This window comes from Ailuropoda melanoleuca, chromosome 9 (genome assembly GCF_002007445.2).
Source record: "Ailuropoda melanoleuca isolate Jingjing chromosome 9, ASM200744v2, whole genome shotgun sequence".
Taxonomy (NCBI): domain Eukaryota; kingdom Metazoa; phylum Chordata; class Mammalia; order Carnivora; family Ursidae; genus Ailuropoda; species Ailuropoda melanoleuca.
The window spans coordinates 19,061,806-19,079,659 of record NC_048226.1 but is presented as its reverse complement, the minus strand read 5'-3'; the positions used below and the strand labels follow the sequence as shown (position 1 = coordinate 19,079,659).

Genomic DNA, 17,854 nt, shown 5'->3' with positions numbered 1-17,854 from the left:
GCCTGTGTCTGTATGCAAGAAGGTGAGGCCTTGGGCCATGTGGGGCCTCAGAATCCCCTCTGAACAATGAGGTTGGCCATGGGCCCTCAGGAGGGCCAGTAGGGCAGGGGAGGAAAGCCAAGCAGAGGCCTGGAAACTGGACTGATGGACATGATTGGGGGGAGGTGGCCAGGAAGCCAGTGGGCAAGAACATTCTGGAGAAATCAGAGAAGACGGGGACTAGCACCTAGTGAGTGAGCCCCAAGGGAGGAATGCACATGTGCCCCAAGACTCAAGCCACCGTGAGGTCCCAGTGGACAACAGGCAAAGATCCAGTGTGGGAGTTCCTCAACAGCTTAAACAAAGCTATGATCCTATCATTCTACTTGCGGGTATATACCCAAAAGAACAGAAAGCAGGGACTTGAAGAGCTCTTTGGACACCCATGTTCATAGCAGCGTTACTCACAGTAGCCAAAAGGAGGAGATACCTCAAGTACCCATCAGTAAATGAATGGATACACACCATGTGGTCCATACAAGCCGTGAGGTCTCCCTAAGCCTGAAAAAGGAAGGGATTTCCAACACCCTTTACATACAACGTGGATGGACCCGGAGGACGTCATGCTGAGTGAATAAGCCAGTCCCAACAGGACACGTACTGTGTGATTCCATTTGTATCAGGTTCCCAGAGTCATCACATTCAGAGACAGAAAGCAGAATGGTGGGGGCCAAGGGGCTGGAGGCAGGAGGAAACGGGTAGTGAGTGTCTAATGCGGATAGAGTTCCACTTGCGGAAGATGAAAAAGTTCTGGAGATGGATGGTTTGTGATGGATGCCCCACCACGTGCAGGTCCTACTGGCTCTGCCCCATGCACAGAAAAATGGTTAAGGTGGTAAATTTTCTGTTATGTATATATGTATTTTTTAAAGATTTTATGTATTTATCTTTATGTATATATATATTTTTAAAGATTTTATGTATTTATTTGAGAGATCGAGAAAGAGAGAGAATGAGAGAGGACAAGCAGGGGAAGCAGCGAAGGGAGAGGGAGAAGCAGGCTCCCCACCGAGCAGGGAGCCCCACATGAGGCTGGATCCCAGGACGCTGAGACCCCGACCCGAGCTGAAGGCAGATGCTTAATGGACTGAGCCATCCAGGCGCCCCTGTTATGTGTATTTTTAAGCACACACAAAGAGCGGGTGCCTGGAAAGACAGTTGTAACCTCTGTGGGGGTGCGGCAGGCACTGGGTCAAGAGGAGGGGCGCAGACCGCCCCAAGGCTACTTCCAGCCTGTCTGGGACCAGGTCTTGATGCTGTGGACAGAGCGGGTTATTTCAGAGTATCATCAGATGAAGGATCCTGGTTTCAGGTATGAAAAAACAGAAACAAAACAAAAGGTAGACAATGTATCTTAGACTCAAAAAACTCTGATCTGTGCATTTTTATTATGCGCACGTGTTCTCGCAATGAAACGTTTCCACTTGGCACCAAAACAAATGTATTAGTATTAGAAATTTCGAGTGACTAAAATTTCGAATTACAGTCGGTAGCAGGTGGGGCCACACAAGGGGCGGGTCTGGGCAGATGACGGCTCGGGCATGCTTTCCTGCACCACAACATTGACTGGTCTTGAGGAAGAATAGCCCCCCAGGACTTAGAAACATCAGAATGTCCCTCTCTCCCTGCCACAATTTTTTCGGTAGCCCTTGGACACACTCAGGTACACGTTGGGAGCGGGGCTGGTTTTTTAAGGCTCTGGATTTTAGGTCGCCCGCTGCACTGTTTTACCTCAGGATTTAATCCCTGGAAACCATTCTTTACAAAGAGGTGATGAAATAAACCCTTGCTGAGGAACGGAGCCTGCGGGGCTTCCTCAAGTCCTGACTCGGGGCTGGCTCCTGTCACCATCGCCGATGGGCCTGGGCAGCTGTCATTTTGACCCGTGTGCTTCACTGGTCTGCCGTTGTGTCGTTGCAGTAACCAGTTAACCTGGAGGGACGTCCAGCACCTGCTGGTGAAGACATCCAGGCCGGCACATCTGAAAGCCAATGATTGGAAAGTCAACGGTGCAGGTCATAAAGGTGCGGTGGCAGGTCCCATCCTGTTGGGCTGGGTGGGGACCGGTCAGCCCATCCTGGAGGGCCCATTGGGATAACCTGCTGGAATCTCTATTAAGGGGTGCGAGGAGCTTCTCAAAAAGAATCCCCAAATCCTCAAAGAATCCCAAGAGTGAGAAGTATGTACCTAGAGATATTTAAAAAGTATCCTGGAACCTCACACTGACATTAAGAAAAAATCCTAAGATCAATAGAATCCAGGGTTCCCAAAACATCAGGACTTTTGCCATCCAGAGACCACCTGTAGCAAGTATTGATGTAATAGTTCTCTTTACACTGACTTGCATTTTTCTTTACATAAAGATATATGTTTTAAAAGGAAACTCTATTATATCTACTTAATCACGGGTTTGATGGATATTTTTATTTTTTTTAAAGGCACATCAAAACAAATCCATGACAATTAAGATAAATAATGTTTGTTTGTATGCCACCTAAGGGCATCTTGCATTCTTAGTCCTGAGTAGCTTTATAATTTTGAAAAGGGCCCTCGGTTTCCTTATCTGTACAGTGAGGACACTGAGATAGTTATGTATGTTACTTTCTAACCATGAAACTTCTGTCTGTGTTACAGAAGTAACTCATGGAACAGCACAGCTTCTTTCCCCAACCCAACCTGGTACAGACCTAGGTTCCATGAAATCAACCCACGGTCAGGGCTGGTAACCCAGATATTTGGAGCCTCTCGAGCAGATAATTATAGGACTGTGCCACTGGCTTTGTTTGTCTGGCTTCTTACCAGAGATCCTTAAAAAAGATTTACATTCGGTCCAGGTATGTTAGGGAGGACTTCTTTTTCCTTTTCTGAAGCTCAGGCCCAACTATTTCGACACCAAGCCTAATACTACTATCTGTAAAATATAGGGCAAGCATTGTCACTGTAAGTTCCAAGGGACATTCCTTCTAATAAGAAAGCCATTGATCAGGCCTAATGCATTTGTCTTGCAAGAATGTTGGTGGTAGTGGTATGCTGTAACAAGAGCTGACCTACATTTCAATGTCAGCCTAATTAAATAGGAAAATAGATTGTATCTCGTTCTTGACCCTGCCTCTTAAATTAAACTTTGAAACTCTCCTGCCGTGCCCAGATAAACACTGGATCGGGCCAACTCACAAGCCCTCCTGGTCTGCATTCTGAACAATGCCACTTTCCCAGAATACCCTGGGAATTGAGCAGGCAAAGAAAATGGTAAAAAAAAAAAAAAAGGGTGAATCCGGCCTTGCTTTCTGATTTATTACACATCATGGTCTCATGAATCAAAGGGTCTCAGGTTTTTGTTTCTCTGGTCTGGTTTATGATTTGAGGAGCTCAGATGTCGACAAGTCCCTTCTGTGGGGGGAAACCCATCCCTGTCCCCCAAAAAAGAAAGTACTAGGCTCTCTCAACACTTTTTTCCGATTCTGCACCAAAATGGGCCATGTGTCCTGGCCAGCACTCCTGACTTGAAGGACTAGAGGTCAGGCGGAGGGTAAAGCAGCTGGGATCTTGGACCAGTCCTCAGAAGGGCTACAACCTGGGCTTTCCAGAAGATGGCCCATGTTTCTGCCCCCCCGTGAGTGACACAGGTGGTCTGTGCCAGGACCGTGGGAGTCGTGGACCCGGTGCCCTGCATGGGAGCCTAGCAGAGTGCGACAGCCCAGCCTTGCTCCATTCCTGGGGGCAGGGGGTCTGAGTGCTCTGTCTTTTCAGTCAGCCATCTCTATGGATTCGGCCTGGTGGACGCAGAAGCCCTGGTCATGGAGGCGAAGAAGTGGACGGCAGTGCCCGCCCAGCACATGTGTGTCGCCACCACAGACAAGAGACCCAGGTGAGGCTCGGCTCAGACACCACGTGGCTTATCAGGACTGTCAGTGTGGACCCGACTGTGCTGTAAGGTACTGCGGGGGGAGGTGTTCACACTCGAGTTCCCGTGCCCATTGGTGCGCACACGTGTGTGTGTGTGTGTGTGTCGGGGGGGTTGTGCATGATAGTATATGTATAGACGTGTCTGCGTTTTCTCTTACGGATTCTGGAGCTGGAAAAGAATCACTCCTTAACTCGTGGCTCTTTTGAGGCCTTTTCCTGTCAATTATAGATCGCCCCGTAGTAGGGACTCAGATGGCCCATAGTCCCTCGCATTAGACATTCTTACGGGGACTATTTAGTGCAGCCGACCAGACCGGCGATCAGGCCTGCCCAGGGGGGTGAAACGGGCAGCAGGGATGAGTGACCTCTCCGTCAGGTGGGAGCCCTAGCCGCAGCCAGGTCCTGCCTGTCCCAAGAGCCTGCCGTGTGACTCCTTCAGCCATGAGCAGGACAGGCAGCATCTGCCCCTTCCCCCATGCAGAAGGGGGTTTATTATCCAAAGTGCAGAGCACTTTTCCTCTGTATCGCTTGAATCTGGACTTTAATAACCTTCTTGAGGCTTAAGCACCGGGGTTTTTTAACAAGCCTTGAGCCATGTGCTGTAGGATGCTGGCTTCTCCTTTTTCCACCGTTCGGACGCTCCCAGCATCGCCTTTTGTAGTGAGTTGTTCTAAATCAGATATATTTGTTCATTGAAATTTTTGTTAAAAAACAAACAAAAACAGCTGCAAAGTAAATCAGATAGCAAGAACCCTACTCCGTTAGGAGAAGAAATCAGATTATTCTTCTGAATTCTGCCATTGCCACTATACTTTTTAAGAAGGAGAATGGTGTTTCTCTAGGCCTCAATATCTGATAAAGAATGGAATGCTTTTTTTTTCTAGCTGTAACTATTTATTACCTTTGGGAAAATGTGCATTTGGAGAAAGAAATGTTGAAGTGATTAAAAGTGACCCTTGCTTTATCAGCAAATGCAGCTCACTCCCTTTGATACTGCCTCTTCTTTAAAAGCACCTACCTCTTATAATATGTTCTTTTGCCATAAAATGTTGAGAAAAATGTATCTCCCTGCCGCCTGGCCTGCAGTCGGAATTCAGAAAGTGTTTGTTGTGTAAGTAGCCAGGAAAGGCACTTTTGAAAAACTACATTTGCATCCTGCTGCTAATTGTGAAGGCTCACTGCTGGGTGAGCCCTCCCAGGCCTGATGGGCCAGTAGGCAGGCAGCAGATCTCAATCTTGACATTTTCAAGCAGCGTCTTCTCTGGGGAGCCTTAGTCTGTCAATTCAGAAGAAAGTGGGAGGTTCTCTGAGATCAAGAAGGCCTTTTGCTTTCTTTTGTTTTGCTTGTTGGAAAATGCCAGGCACATGGAGAATCAGACTCCAGGTAAGGGGATGCTGGGCTCCTGGGAGCTGGGTCCTGCCCCACGAGGCCGCCACGTCCAGGCCCACCTCCCTCCCACTGGTCTCCCCGTCAGGGCAGCTCCTGAATGAAGCATTCTTCTCCTGCCAGAAATAGTTTTAAGATGGTAGAGTGGTGCCTAGGTGGCGAAGGGTTGTTTTTATTTTTATTTTATTTTGTTTTTTAAGTGAAAGCACACAGAGTCTAGACAGCACAGGTTGAGGGAACCGGTTATAACATACAGTATGACATTGTTCCTGTCCTTTGAGGGAAGAAAGGACTCTGGAAATTCCAACAGAGGGGAAGAATCAGACTTCTGTTTCGGAAGAAAAATTATCTTTACATTTAGCGGTTCGAGGCTCTTTCTAGAATATTCGGCCAGCCCACTATCCCAAAGCCCTTGCTTCACTGCACACTTGATTGTTCCCAAGGACATAGGGCCTCCAGATAGAGAAAGAGAGGGAGAGGGGGAGATTGAAAGAGAGAGAGAGAGAACCTCTTTATCTGGCCATCCATGTGTACCTGTGTGTAACATAAGTGTTATGTTTACCTCTTTCTTCTTGGGGGGAGGAGAAGGGCCACCCCGGTGTGGTGAAGCTCAGGGAACTGTGTTCATGGAGCATCAAGGATGGATGCCCTAGAGGAGGTTGTGGCCACATCTGCCATTTCTACAGTAATGTCATACAGGGTGCGAGTCAGAGGGCCTGAGTGTTGATGGTCACATGCCAGGGCAGGAACGAAGAGCAGTGACCTCTCCGTCCTCTCCTGCCCTTCAGCCCCAATCTGACCTTCCTCTCCTGGGCTAGGTCACGGCTCAGGGAGATAGTTCTCACGGCCACACAGGAGGAATCCGTGGGCCACCCCCTCTGCAGAGCTCACCTGCTGCCCGAACGTGTCCTCGGACAGGAGCATGGCACCCACTGGGCCCCGAATGACCACGCAGGCCCCGTTGGTGTTCCTCTCCTGGACTGCCCTGTCCGATGCCACCCCCAGCCCAAGTCACACAGGCTAAAAGGAGCAAGAAGGCCAACAGCACAGGAAAGACCACAGCGGAGGGAAGCCGGGCTGCCACTGCAGACACGCGAGAAGGGCCCCATCAGGAAGCAGCTATGACTGATTCTCTTTAATTTAAAGAAAAGGAATACAGGGACCCCAAACAGTAGGTCAGCATTTGTAGTCTGGACACTGTACATCCAAGGACTGTGGGGTTTGCGGTGTAGCCTGTCTCTGTCTAGATCTTCCTCCTGACAGAGAATTAGAAGTCCGTTGGAGTCTGGAGAAGGTCAGGGAGCCTGCCTGGAGAGGTGGGGAGAGAGGGGACTGCAGGGGTGGGGGTGGTGAGGAACGAGAGCGGTCAGACCCCCTGTTCCAAGGTGCAGCCAGATCTCGCTGAGCCATCTCTTCACGGCCTGTCACCCCCTGACCCCAAAACAGACTGAGCCCCCTGCAGAACAGAGCCATGGCGTCTGGCCCAGCTCTCCAGCACCCACAGTGCATCATGGGAACTGTCTGTGAATGCTAAATCTTCATGCACAACAAGGGGGAAATCTGCAACTTGACAGGTACTCTTGCAAAAGAGAATGCCTTGTAACATTCCAGAACGTGTAGGAGAGATCCTTACCTAGTCTTGGGCACAAACAGATTTCAGTCTACTTACAACTATTCTATTGCCTGAGCAAAATTACTTATGTCTGTGTGTCAGAATAGGATCAAATTGATACTTAGAACCTTTCTAAAACTGGAAAAGAAAATCAAGATCAGTATCATTCCTATGAATGAAAAAAAAAAAAGGTCCAGCCATTAAATATCTTCGTTGACCCTTAGGATGTTTCTAGCCAACACTTCCCTTGTGTCTTTAAAAATCCAGACTCCCATGAAACATTGTCTGACATCCCTGACTCTCTACTCCCTGCTGGAAACACAGCAACAGCAGCAGAGTCTCTTCAAACAGGAAGACCTTATCTAGTTCTCTTTAGTTTTCGTGGGTTTTGGAAGGTTACCATCCAGACAGGGTTTACAACTTAGTGTGGTTGGTTTTTTATTTAAAGAACTCACACGACCCAAAAATATACTTCAGTCCTGAAGGCTTTGAATATTAAGAATCATCTGTAGGCCAGACCATATATTTATAGATGTTCAAGAATTAACTATGGATTAAGCACATTAATTTCATTAAACCAGACCACATGCGGTGGTCACTTTGGAACAAGTCGACTTAGAAATACGTAGGGAAGCATAATGGATAATGATTATCAGGTATTTACCATGCGCCAGACGTTGTCCTCGGACGTCCTGTGTACTCACACATTCAGAACACCCACCAAGGGTGTGGAGTTTGGGCACGATTTCCCCCCATTTATATACTGAAGAAACTGAGGCACAAAGGAGTCGAGGAGTAGCCTGGGGCTGAGCTGCTACCCCAGGCTGCCTGTCTCCGGAGCCCACCTTGCCTCCCCTGGGAAGGAACACATCACGGGAACTCAGGCAGGACCAAACCAAATGGAGTAACCTGCACATTCTCCGGGAGACACCTTCCCTGTCTTCCCTCTGCGTCCCCAGCCGGCTATGCACACTGGCCCTGAGGACAGGAGATCACCTTGGCTCCGGCTACTGGGAAGTTCCTCCAGCCTTGGCCAGCTGCCAGCACCCCAGAGGTCAGGCCCAGGTGTCTTGTCTGCAGCCGCTTAGCTAGGCAAGCGGGCAAGGCCACATGGCTCCTGTGTCCCGATGGGGAGGACCTATGCGGCTGGGACCCACAATGGCCCAACTTCACACAGCCTGGCTTAGCATCTTTTCACAACCTAAAAGCCCCCTTACCTTTGGGCTCTGGCACTACTGTGCAGGACGTCCCCACACCCCACCCAGCAACTCTCTCCAGGACATCTCACAGTGTGTACTCCTGGATACCATACGAGGCCCTTGCTTTTCTGGCTTCTTCCACCGTGTCATTCTTACACAGGTCATGGCTGGGTAGCCTAAGAAAACTCGCTCTCTGCTGTCCTGCTGTGGGTGGTGGTGGCGGGGACCATACCTGAGTCCTTATATTTGTCTTGCCTCCTGCCACCCCTGGAGACACTGGTGAACCTTAGCAAGCTGCCTGTTTTTCTACAGCCCTTGACCTGCCAAGTTCATTTTTTGCCACAAACCTGTTTCCCCCAAATTATAAATGCAGCTTACTTCAAAAATTAATATCTGAATTTGAACAATACAGCCAGTTCTCATTATGCACAGTAGTGACGTTCTGCAAAGTCACCGCAAACACTGAATTCGCAAATACAGAACCATCGCTGCTGCTGGGGGACCTCCGGAGTTAGGTTCCTGCGAGCCTCTGCTCACAGCACTTTTGTCAACTGATCCATACGTAACTTTGCTTTATGTGTGTTTCTGTTTAAAAGCATTTGATTTACTATCTATTCCTGATTCACTAACGTTGACCGTCAGGCCAACAGCACTGCAACTCCTGTCTGTACGGAGCTCCTCCGACAGACGTGTTTTCTCTGTAAGGCGCGTCTCGGCTTTCCAGCACTTATGAAACCAGACGGCTCCTTGGCAGTGTGCTTCAGAGCCATTCTAAGCAATGAAACCACCAACAAAAGAAAGAAAAATATGAAAAAAACGTGGCATTAAAAATAGATCATAGGAAGGACACTGGTTCACGGTATAAGAGCTGAAACCGGGAGGCAGGGTGTCACCTTGTTTGGCCTCACCTGGGAACGTGTTTACTGGGCAACTCCAGTATTTTGCAGTTCTGCATCTAACCACAGGTGATCACAAAAGCACCCCAGGTGCTGATTGAGGTGAATTTGTAAATACGGAATCGTGAATAATGAGAATTGACTGTCTTTTTTCACTCCCCATCAGATCGAATCCTGGAACTGGGTGGGATGTGTAGAGCCAGCTAATTCAGCCCCTTGTTTTGCACAGAAGAAAAAAAAAGCATATAAATTTAAACACTGTGTATTAAAACACCTTACAACTTAATCACGAACAGCATGTCTCGATTAATGTACCGGATTAGCCTCTTTTTCTTTTTAAATTTTATTTCTAGCCTAAATGATGTACTGTAGCTTCATGATCGAAAGGAATTTCATCTAAGGAGAACCCTAATGTCAGCGAATGTGAATAAGAAGTGTACAGAATCTATCTACCTCAGCCTCTATGACCATTCTGTCAAGAACGTTCATCCTAGAACACAGATCTAAGAAGTGACCCTGGAGATTCTTACTGTCCCCATTCAGATCACTTTGTGTTCTCCAACAGAGTCAGTTGCTTTCATAGAGTTTAATTGAACAAGTCTGTCCCAGTTAGCCCCTCTCCACTCCGCTTATTACCCTTTAGAATGTCTGCGAAAGGGTTTCCTGGTTGACGTTCTGGTTCTTTCCACTATAATGGTCCTGGGCTTTGCAGCAGCCTCATCTTCTTAAGACAGATGCCAAATACAGTAGGGGGAAGGGCACCCCTGCCTTCCTTCCAATTCTTGTGGGTGTCCCACTCAGCACGATCTCAGAATTGTTTAACGAGGACCTGGACCGCTCTCGCCCCAAGCCCTGCAGCTTGGGAAGGTGGCATTACCCTGGAAATACTCTGTGCCAGACCACAGATCTGCCCTGGTAACTGAGCTGGAGAGAGGTCTTCAAGGTGGGAGTGAGAAATACTGGCTTGTCCTGGGTTCCCAGCCAGGGCAGAAAGACAAGTGCAACAACGGAGGGTTCCCACTGATAAGCTACCGATCCGCCTCCCTCCTTCTTTCCCCGGCCACTTGGTTTATAGTTCTGAAAGCTCACCTTACACCACTTTGCCTTTACAAAAGTCTTAGTGCCTAGAAGAAATCGGAAGATTTCTGCTTTTACCCAAAAAAGGAACAGAAAACAAAAATAGCGTTCAGCATGGGTTTTGCAGCGAGCTGCCTGTGATAAAGGCAGCAAGTGCCCTGAGCAGCGAGAGTGGCGCCCCCAAACTCCGTCCCCGGAAACTACACCCAGCATCTCAGCATCAAGCCGCCAGAGCTTTGAACAGTGTCTGCGGGCATCTGTGCTTTATCTAGGCTTATTCTGTGCCTCCGTTAGCAGGATGTGTCCTAAGGTATCAGAAAAGCCAAAGAGAGGTTACTTTTTAGCGTCTGGGAATGCTCACGCATTTTCCCCCCATATAAATGAATGGTAATTGCTTCTTTGTTTTCTGCCTTTGCTCTCAACTTGGGAAAGGTTTCATAGGAATGCTCTACTTTCAGAGAGCAGGGAAAACCCGTCCTTGAAAATATTTATCTTTGGCTCTGGATTTCGCTCTGATGCCAGAAGAGCCTGAGTTTTGTGATTTGGCGAGGGCCTCGAATTGAGTTGATCGGGATCTTGTTTCTACACATTTACAAGACTGCAGATGCCCTTACACTGGAGAGAGGTAGGAGGTCGAAGGAGTCGCGGGTCCGGACCTACTAGGAAGTTATTGTCAATGCCTGTCGCTGGGAACCCCCCACCCCCTCAGGCCAAGCAAGCTGTTTAAGAGACTTCAAGATGAAAGAGGAACATCTGGAGTATCAGTAATTAAGTCTGAAATGTGGTTCAACAGGAAGTGACAAGTCTGTCCTCAGAGATTGGTTCAAAGTAGGGCAGTCTCCATAGTTTAAATATCACTGGGTCTGGAGGTAGGTCTTGTGGGATTTTTTTAACCCCTTGGGTTCCTTTAGGGTCCTAGGAGGATGGCCTCACGTACACCGACAACAATTTCAGAATTTAATCACAGTGGAACATTTTTAGTTACCCTTGGGAACTTGAAGATCTTTCTCAGTCAGTTTTCATGGTTGAAGTACAACCTGGCCATGTTCGTGGGACAAAGATAATCCCCGCATGTTGTTTAGAAGCATGGTGCACTGGGTGTTACACGCAACTAATGAAGCATCGAACTTTACATTGGAAATCGGGGATGTACTGTATGGTGACTAACATAATATAATAAAAAAAATCAAAAAAAAAAAAAGAAAGAAAGAAACCGGCCTTGCAGTTGACTTGCATTTTCTGTGTTATCTTTGAAATAACTGTAGGATGGGGAATAACTTCACCTTCCCCCCGTGGTTTCTCTTTCCTTACAAAGTGATGGCTTTTAATACTTGGCTTCCCCTCACCTTTTGATTTTTTTTTTAATTATGCTATGTCAGTCACCATACAGTACGTCATTAGTTTTTAGGGCTCCCCTCCTCTACTTGGAGTTTCTATCCGAAATACAGAAAAATTTCAGCTTGACTATCCTGAAACGTTTACAAGCCTCCCCCCATCCCCCTCCTTTTTTTTTTTTTAAAGGAAATGTAAAAGCTCCTAATTTAGAATATTAGGTTGTTTGTTCCAACAGGAGCAGAAATAAAATGTGGGGAAGGCTGTCTACATGTAAAGAGGGTAACTGCTCACTGTCCTTGAGTGGCAGTCCTGGGCTCCCCACCCTCCCCTAGAACTTGGCACAAATGAGGAGGTCTGGTGGCCTGTAACTGTCGAGTTCATAAGAACTAATTGTTATAATTAGCCTTGTTCCCTGGAGGAAGGGACTGCTAGCCCCCCAGCTGAGGGTAATGTCTTAGCTTTGAAAATCTAAGCAGGCTAGGCTTTAACCCCTGAAGGAGCTGTGGGCTGCCCACCCCCAGCCAGCCACCCCCCAGCAGCTATACAGTAGACCAACCCAGCTTTCTGACCCCAGGGGTGGCCTCGCAGCGAGAGTCCCTTAGCAAACATAAGAGTGTGAAATGCAAGAAAGCTTTTAATAATCTCACAGAGTATTTAATACTCCTTGAGATGTTTTCTTTTTCTCAGGACGTCAACAGGTTAGCCAAGCCACAGGGAGGTGCGCAGGTGAGGGCTGGGTGGGGTTGCAGTTTCTCGTACCCTGTTGCTGTTCTCTGAAATCCTGTGCCTTATCCTTAGGATTAAGGATTCCTCGATGGGATTTCAGGTCCATTTCTAGGTCAGAGTGATTGTGCCTCCCTACTGGCCAAAGGTGTGAGGAGGAATGGGGCAGGTTTTTAAAACTCTGTGATGGCTTTGTTTCTGCTTTAACTTGATCTTCCTCTTGGGCCCAGGAAAGGTCTTGCATGTGCCACGGTGGGGGGCCTGCTAACCTGTAAACACAGACAGCAAAGTTTGGGAGAAGGCAGTGAAAGAAGTCAGCATCTCTAAATCAATTTATGATGCATGCAAATCATGTTTTCAAATATTTACAGAGTTTCCGAGGGAATTACATCACTGTTTATAGCTGTTTTGATTGTTTTTTATGACTCAGGCCCGGTAGAGCCAAGCAGTGTAATTCCTGAGAGATGCTGAGCCTATGCTTCGAGCCGCCCCTCCTGAGCGGAAAGCCGGGGCATAATGAGCAAGGCGCTCCCCGTAATAAACCGAGCGCTGGCTGAGCAGTGGGGAATTATTAATGGGCTGCTGGGCGGCAGGAGATCGTTCCTCAGTTTACAAGTGGTGTGGGCGAGCTGCGGTGGCCCAGGAGAGACGGGAGTGCCCAGCCTGGATGCAGGTGCAGGTTTTGTATCTACCTCCTCTCGGGAGTGTTAGAAGATTCTGGCGGAACTAACTCGGGAATGATTGGGACTTGATGCTTATCTTCAGATTTCGGATTCCATCCCATGTAGTAAAACTACCTTGACTTTAAGAAAATTGTCAGAGGACAGGAGAGGAAGGGGACCCCGGTCTCCATGCATGGCAGTAGGGAGTGGACCAGCTCCTGTCCGTCCTCCGTGACTCTGGTCCAGTCACTACGGCCTTGACCAGTGCATTTAGCACAACAGCCCGCTCTGGCCCCGGGGAACCTTGTCGATCTCCTCTTCCTCAGTGTCTTGAACACAAGTATGGATCCACACCAGCATCCTGGCGGGACAGTGTGGCACAGTGGAGGCAGTGAACTTGAACCTCATATTCCAGCTCTGCTTCTCAGTAGCTGTGTGACCTTGCACTTGATCCTTGACCTCTTTCTGGGCTTAATGGATTAACCCTTGTAAAGTCTCAGACTGGTGCCCCGTCTAGTACCCGGCATGCGGTCCGCTCAGGAGATGTGTGCTGTTATTATTTATCATCGTGACTTATATCATCGAGGCCAGGCGTTGAAACAACGTACTAGGGTTTTAAAGCCTTGCTCACCCCCGGCAGTTGAGGCCATGAGCTGATCAAAGGCTATTTAGAGAGCAGCCGGCTCCTGGGCACTGAGGGGGCTAATCACTGGGTATGTTAGCTGAGTTTGTATGAGAAGCCATTCTTTAAATCTCTAAGCAAGTTCCAGAACAGCAAGCATCTTCTGGTCTGGCAAGATAGCTCCAATGGGAGCATCCAAGAGTAGGGCATCCGAGAGGGGCTGGAGATGTCCCTGGGGGTCCCTGGGAAAGCCTGGATGCACTGCCGACCTGCAAGACTAGGAGCTTCTGGAGTCGAGTCCTGAGCCCCTTCTTCCTCTCCCAGGAGCATCCCCGTGGTGCAGACGCTTCGGACCACCGCCCTGACCACTGCCTGTGCCGACCACTCAGACCAGCGGGTGGGCTACCTGGAGCACGTAGTGGCTCACATCTCTATTTCCCACCCACGCCGGGGAGACCTCCAGATCCACCTCATTTCTCCCTCGGGAACCAAGTCTCAACTCCTGGCAAAGAGGTAAGGCCGGGCTGGCCTAGCGGCGCTGGGGCGGGGGCGGGGGCTGGGGCTTATCAGGAGGGCCCATCCAGCCCGAGGTCACAGCCAACCCGTAGGGCACCCAGGCGGGTTGGTTCTTCCAGCAGCTTCCTCTTGGAGACGTCTGTTCACACGTACAGCCCGCCAACCTGAAACCTGGCCTTCAAAACCATCCTGGAAAACATTTGTTTCCAGGCAGGAGTGACAAGGGTTTGTGGTTGCGTTGTTTAACGGAGAGATTTACGGAATGCTGGCTATGACTTACTTGCTCTTACAAGTGCACAGACGATCGTTTTTATCATAATCATTTGGCATCTGACGTGGGAACATGTATCGGAGGAGGCCTGCCTTGCCCCCCGAAGCTTCCGCACGGCCGTCCGGTTGTACGTAGCGCTGTTGAACTTGTGTGGGCAGGAGGCGCTGCTCTGCGCTGCTCTGCGGGAGCCGTGGCTTGCGTGGGGCCCCGGAGGCTGCTCTCCGCAGGAGTCTCACGCACGCGCCTGCAAGGCTCCCTGCTTAGCGAAGGCCCGAGAAACAGGCTCTGAATTCTGGAGCTTCACAAACAGTTCACGGACAGCCATGGAGCCGTTTCTTCCACAAGGTCAGACTCAAGGAGAAGTGCTTGGGTACATTCGTGCCAGCAGGTAGCTGGCATGAGGGGATTTATGGGAGCTTGGGGGAGGGGGAGACGGACTGGGGCTAAGAGGCAGAGGGAAGCGAAAGGTTTCAGGACAAGCTAGCATTTCCAGCTTCTCTTGAAAAACAGCTGGCAATTGAACTGTGTCCCCCGCCACCTCAGGGGGTACCCTGCGACTGCCCGTCCCTGTCCCCTGGGCTGTGGCCCCACTCCCTGCTTGCCCATGCTGGGCCCGCTTGACTCATTTGGGTTACCTGCCTGGGGCGGCAGCCGTAGTTGGGCTATAGGGTGCAGAAACGGGGGTCGTGTGAATGCCTCTGTTCAGGACCCGGCAGGAGTTGCCCTTTATCTTAGCCCCCTTCCACCCCACCCCTACTTGGCAGAAGACAGAGAGATGGGCCTGCTGCGAGGACAGGCAGATGCAGGCCTTTGTCCGAAGGAGTGGGGAGCCGTGCCCTGCCCTCCTACCCCGGCCCAGTGGCTCTGCCCCATAGAGGGGCAAGCAGGCAGTGGCCAGCGGGCCAGCCCTGAGTTTGTCATCGGTGCCCTGGAACCAGCCCTGCAACCAGATCCCGGCTTCATGGGTTCCCAGGGCTTGGCCATCAGGCTCAGTCCCTACCCGGTTAGTTTCCACCCTCGCAGCACAAGAGCCACAGGGGGCGTCTCTCCCTCCTGAGGGTGGGCTTGGGCCACCCTCTGCCTCTGTCCGGAGGAGGCAAGCAAGGCCGTGAGCGTTCAGAGTGCCACCTGGCAGGCCAGCCTTCTGCATCCAGAGCTGCAAGTACTGTTACTGGAACTTTGAGAAATTTCATCTAAAAGGCCGGATTTCTAGCATTCCTTGAAAGATCGGAGGTCCTCTGCTGCGGGCTCTCGTTCCCTGTGCAAACTCCAAGCTGGAGCTGGACAGATGGGCAGGTCGGCTTCAGGCACGCGAGCCAGGCACAGGCTCCACTTCTCTGGGCTCCTGCGGGGTCACCTCCCTGGAGCCCCATTTGCTCCAGGCTAGAGGCCGGGAGGCATCCGATGTGGTGAGCCCTGACGCTGAGCCAGGAGCAGAGAACAGGCATCAGATGATGACCTGGGTTGACCGAGAGCCGCCGAGAGGCTTCGAGGTTGGGGCAGCAGGTCGTGGGCCAGCGGGGCAGCCATGACCTGCAAGGACCAGCACCGAGATGGGCTTTGGAGCCCAGAGACTTGAGCTGCTTCTACCCCTGCTCCTTCCCTTCCCAGCGGGGCACCCACGAGCCAGCCATTTCTCCTGTCTTTACTCCTCACCTCTGGAAATGTCACTTTACTCCTGTCGTAGTCAGGATTGCTACAGGAACTGGCTATGATGATGCAGATGGAAATGCCTGGCACAGGCAGCTGGCTTCCTATCCTGTCCCGCTTCCATCCGTCTACCTGACCTGGAAGAACCTTCCAGCACCCCAGCATCCCTCCTGGCTTCCTTGCACTCTGTTTTTCCTTCCCTTCTAAACTTCATCCTACTTAGGCCCAGCATGAGCCCCTCATATGAGAGAGAGTGGGTCCTGCCAAGCTCATTGATGACCCGTGTGCTATTCCTGTGCCCTCAAACACTTTAAACCTGTCTTACAGCCACTTGGCAATCTTCTGAGTCTTGGGAATTTGGTTTTTTCCCAAGACACAGATTTTGAGATTCTATCAAGAGTTTGTATCTGGGGATCTATTACCTTCTCCTTTCCTTCACATCTTGCTCAGTTTGGCACATTTTCAGGTTACAGGATTCTTTTCACTGAGAGTTAAGTGGACATTTGTTAAGTATTTTGGCCCTTAAAAGACAGTTTGTCTTCGTTCTGTCCCAGTGCATTGTGTTCGGCTTGGCATCGTGTGTGAAAATCAGCCCTGACCTTTGCAGTTTCTTAGCAGAAAGGACAGGCTGTGCCCCTCCCCCTCACTCTTCCCCACGCAGGGAACATTCTCTCGATAAGATAAGCATGTTTAGACATCTGTTGGATGTTCAGAGAACACCCAAGTCAGGAATCCAATCTTACATCACTCAGAACGTGCATCTGAACTTCCAACGAGCAATAAAGAGCCCTTGGAATAAGACCCTGTCCCAAAAGAGAGATGCACAGTGAGACAGGGAGGGAAGAAGAGAGAACTGGAGATTGCTCCCGGGGTGTTGGGAGGAAGAGGGCGCCCGTGAGTTGCTTCCTGTTTCCTGCTCACGTCAAACAAGAGAAAGTGGATCTGGGCTGAAGTCCCAGTCTGGAAAGACCTTGGGGTATGGAGGCTCATCAGAACCCCAGAGTCCGAATCTGACAGAGAGAGAGATGAAGATGTCAGAGACCGCTGTCGGTGACCAGGCCAGGCCTCTTTTTCTTCTATTCTCAAAGCTGCTGCCTTTGAGGTACTGTTCAGTGGGATCGTACCATCACCCAAGGAATAATCTCGAGGTGGGAGACAGCCCTCCCTGGACCTGATCCCCGACCCACCACTCCTTTCCCGACCCTTTTGTGTTCTCACCCTGAGTCTCCAATTGCAGATTGCTGGATCATTCCAATGAAGGGTTTACGAACTGGGAATTCATGACTGTGCACTGCTGGGGAGAGAAAGCCGAAGGGGAGTGGACCTTGGAAATCCAAGACATGCCATCCCAGGTCCGCAACCCAGAGAAGCAAGGTCAGTGGCTCTCGGGAATTTCACACAACACTTCGTATCTCACCCTTTTGTTCACTCCAGACTTTTATTTAAATGTAGTGTCTCTGGTAATTCTTTTTTTTTTTTTTAATGGAGGCACAATTCACCATGGAAATCCTTTTTAAAGTGTGTAAGTAAATGGCCTTCAGAACATTCGCCACTCACTTAAATCCAGAACTTTGTCAACACTACAAAGGGATGCCCCACACCCATGAATCAGACCCTGCGCACTCTCCCGCCCCCAGCAACCCCTAATCAACTTTCTGTCTCTATGGCTTTGCCTCTTCCGGACATTTCACGTAAATGGAAGCATACGATATGTCGCCTTCGTAACTGGTTCTTCCAGTTAGCATGACGGTTTCAAGCCTCCTCCATGTTGTAGTCTGTATCCGTGCTTCATTCCCTTTCATGACTAAATACGATTTAAGTGTATGGATATGATCGTATATATAACATTGGGTTTATCCTCTCCTGGGCCGATGGGCAGTTGGGTTGTTTCTACTTAATGGCTATTGTGAATCTTGCTGCTTTGAACATCGGCGTGTAGGCTTTTATGTGGGCGTACGT

General features: G+C 49.7%; 1 protein-coding gene across 2 annotated transcripts in view; it reads left to right on the top strand.

Moving 5' to 3' along the window:
• Nucleotides 1–17,854, top strand: part of PCSK6 (proprotein convertase subtilisin/kexin type 6) — a 152,107-nt gene that overhangs the window by 78,829 nt on the left and 55,424 nt on the right. For both annotated transcript variants that reach the window (XM_034667955.1, XM_034667956.1), the window contains exons 10-13: nt 1,960–2,063; nt 3,790–3,907; nt 13,783–13,971; nt 17,133–17,269. In XM_034667955.1, the coding sequence (XP_034523846.1) occupies nt 1,960–2,063; nt 3,790–3,907; nt 13,783–13,971; nt 17,133–17,269 (548 nt within the window). The remainder of the gene's footprint in view (nt 1–1,959; nt 2,064–3,789; nt 3,908–13,782; nt 13,972–17,132; nt 17,270–17,854) is intronic.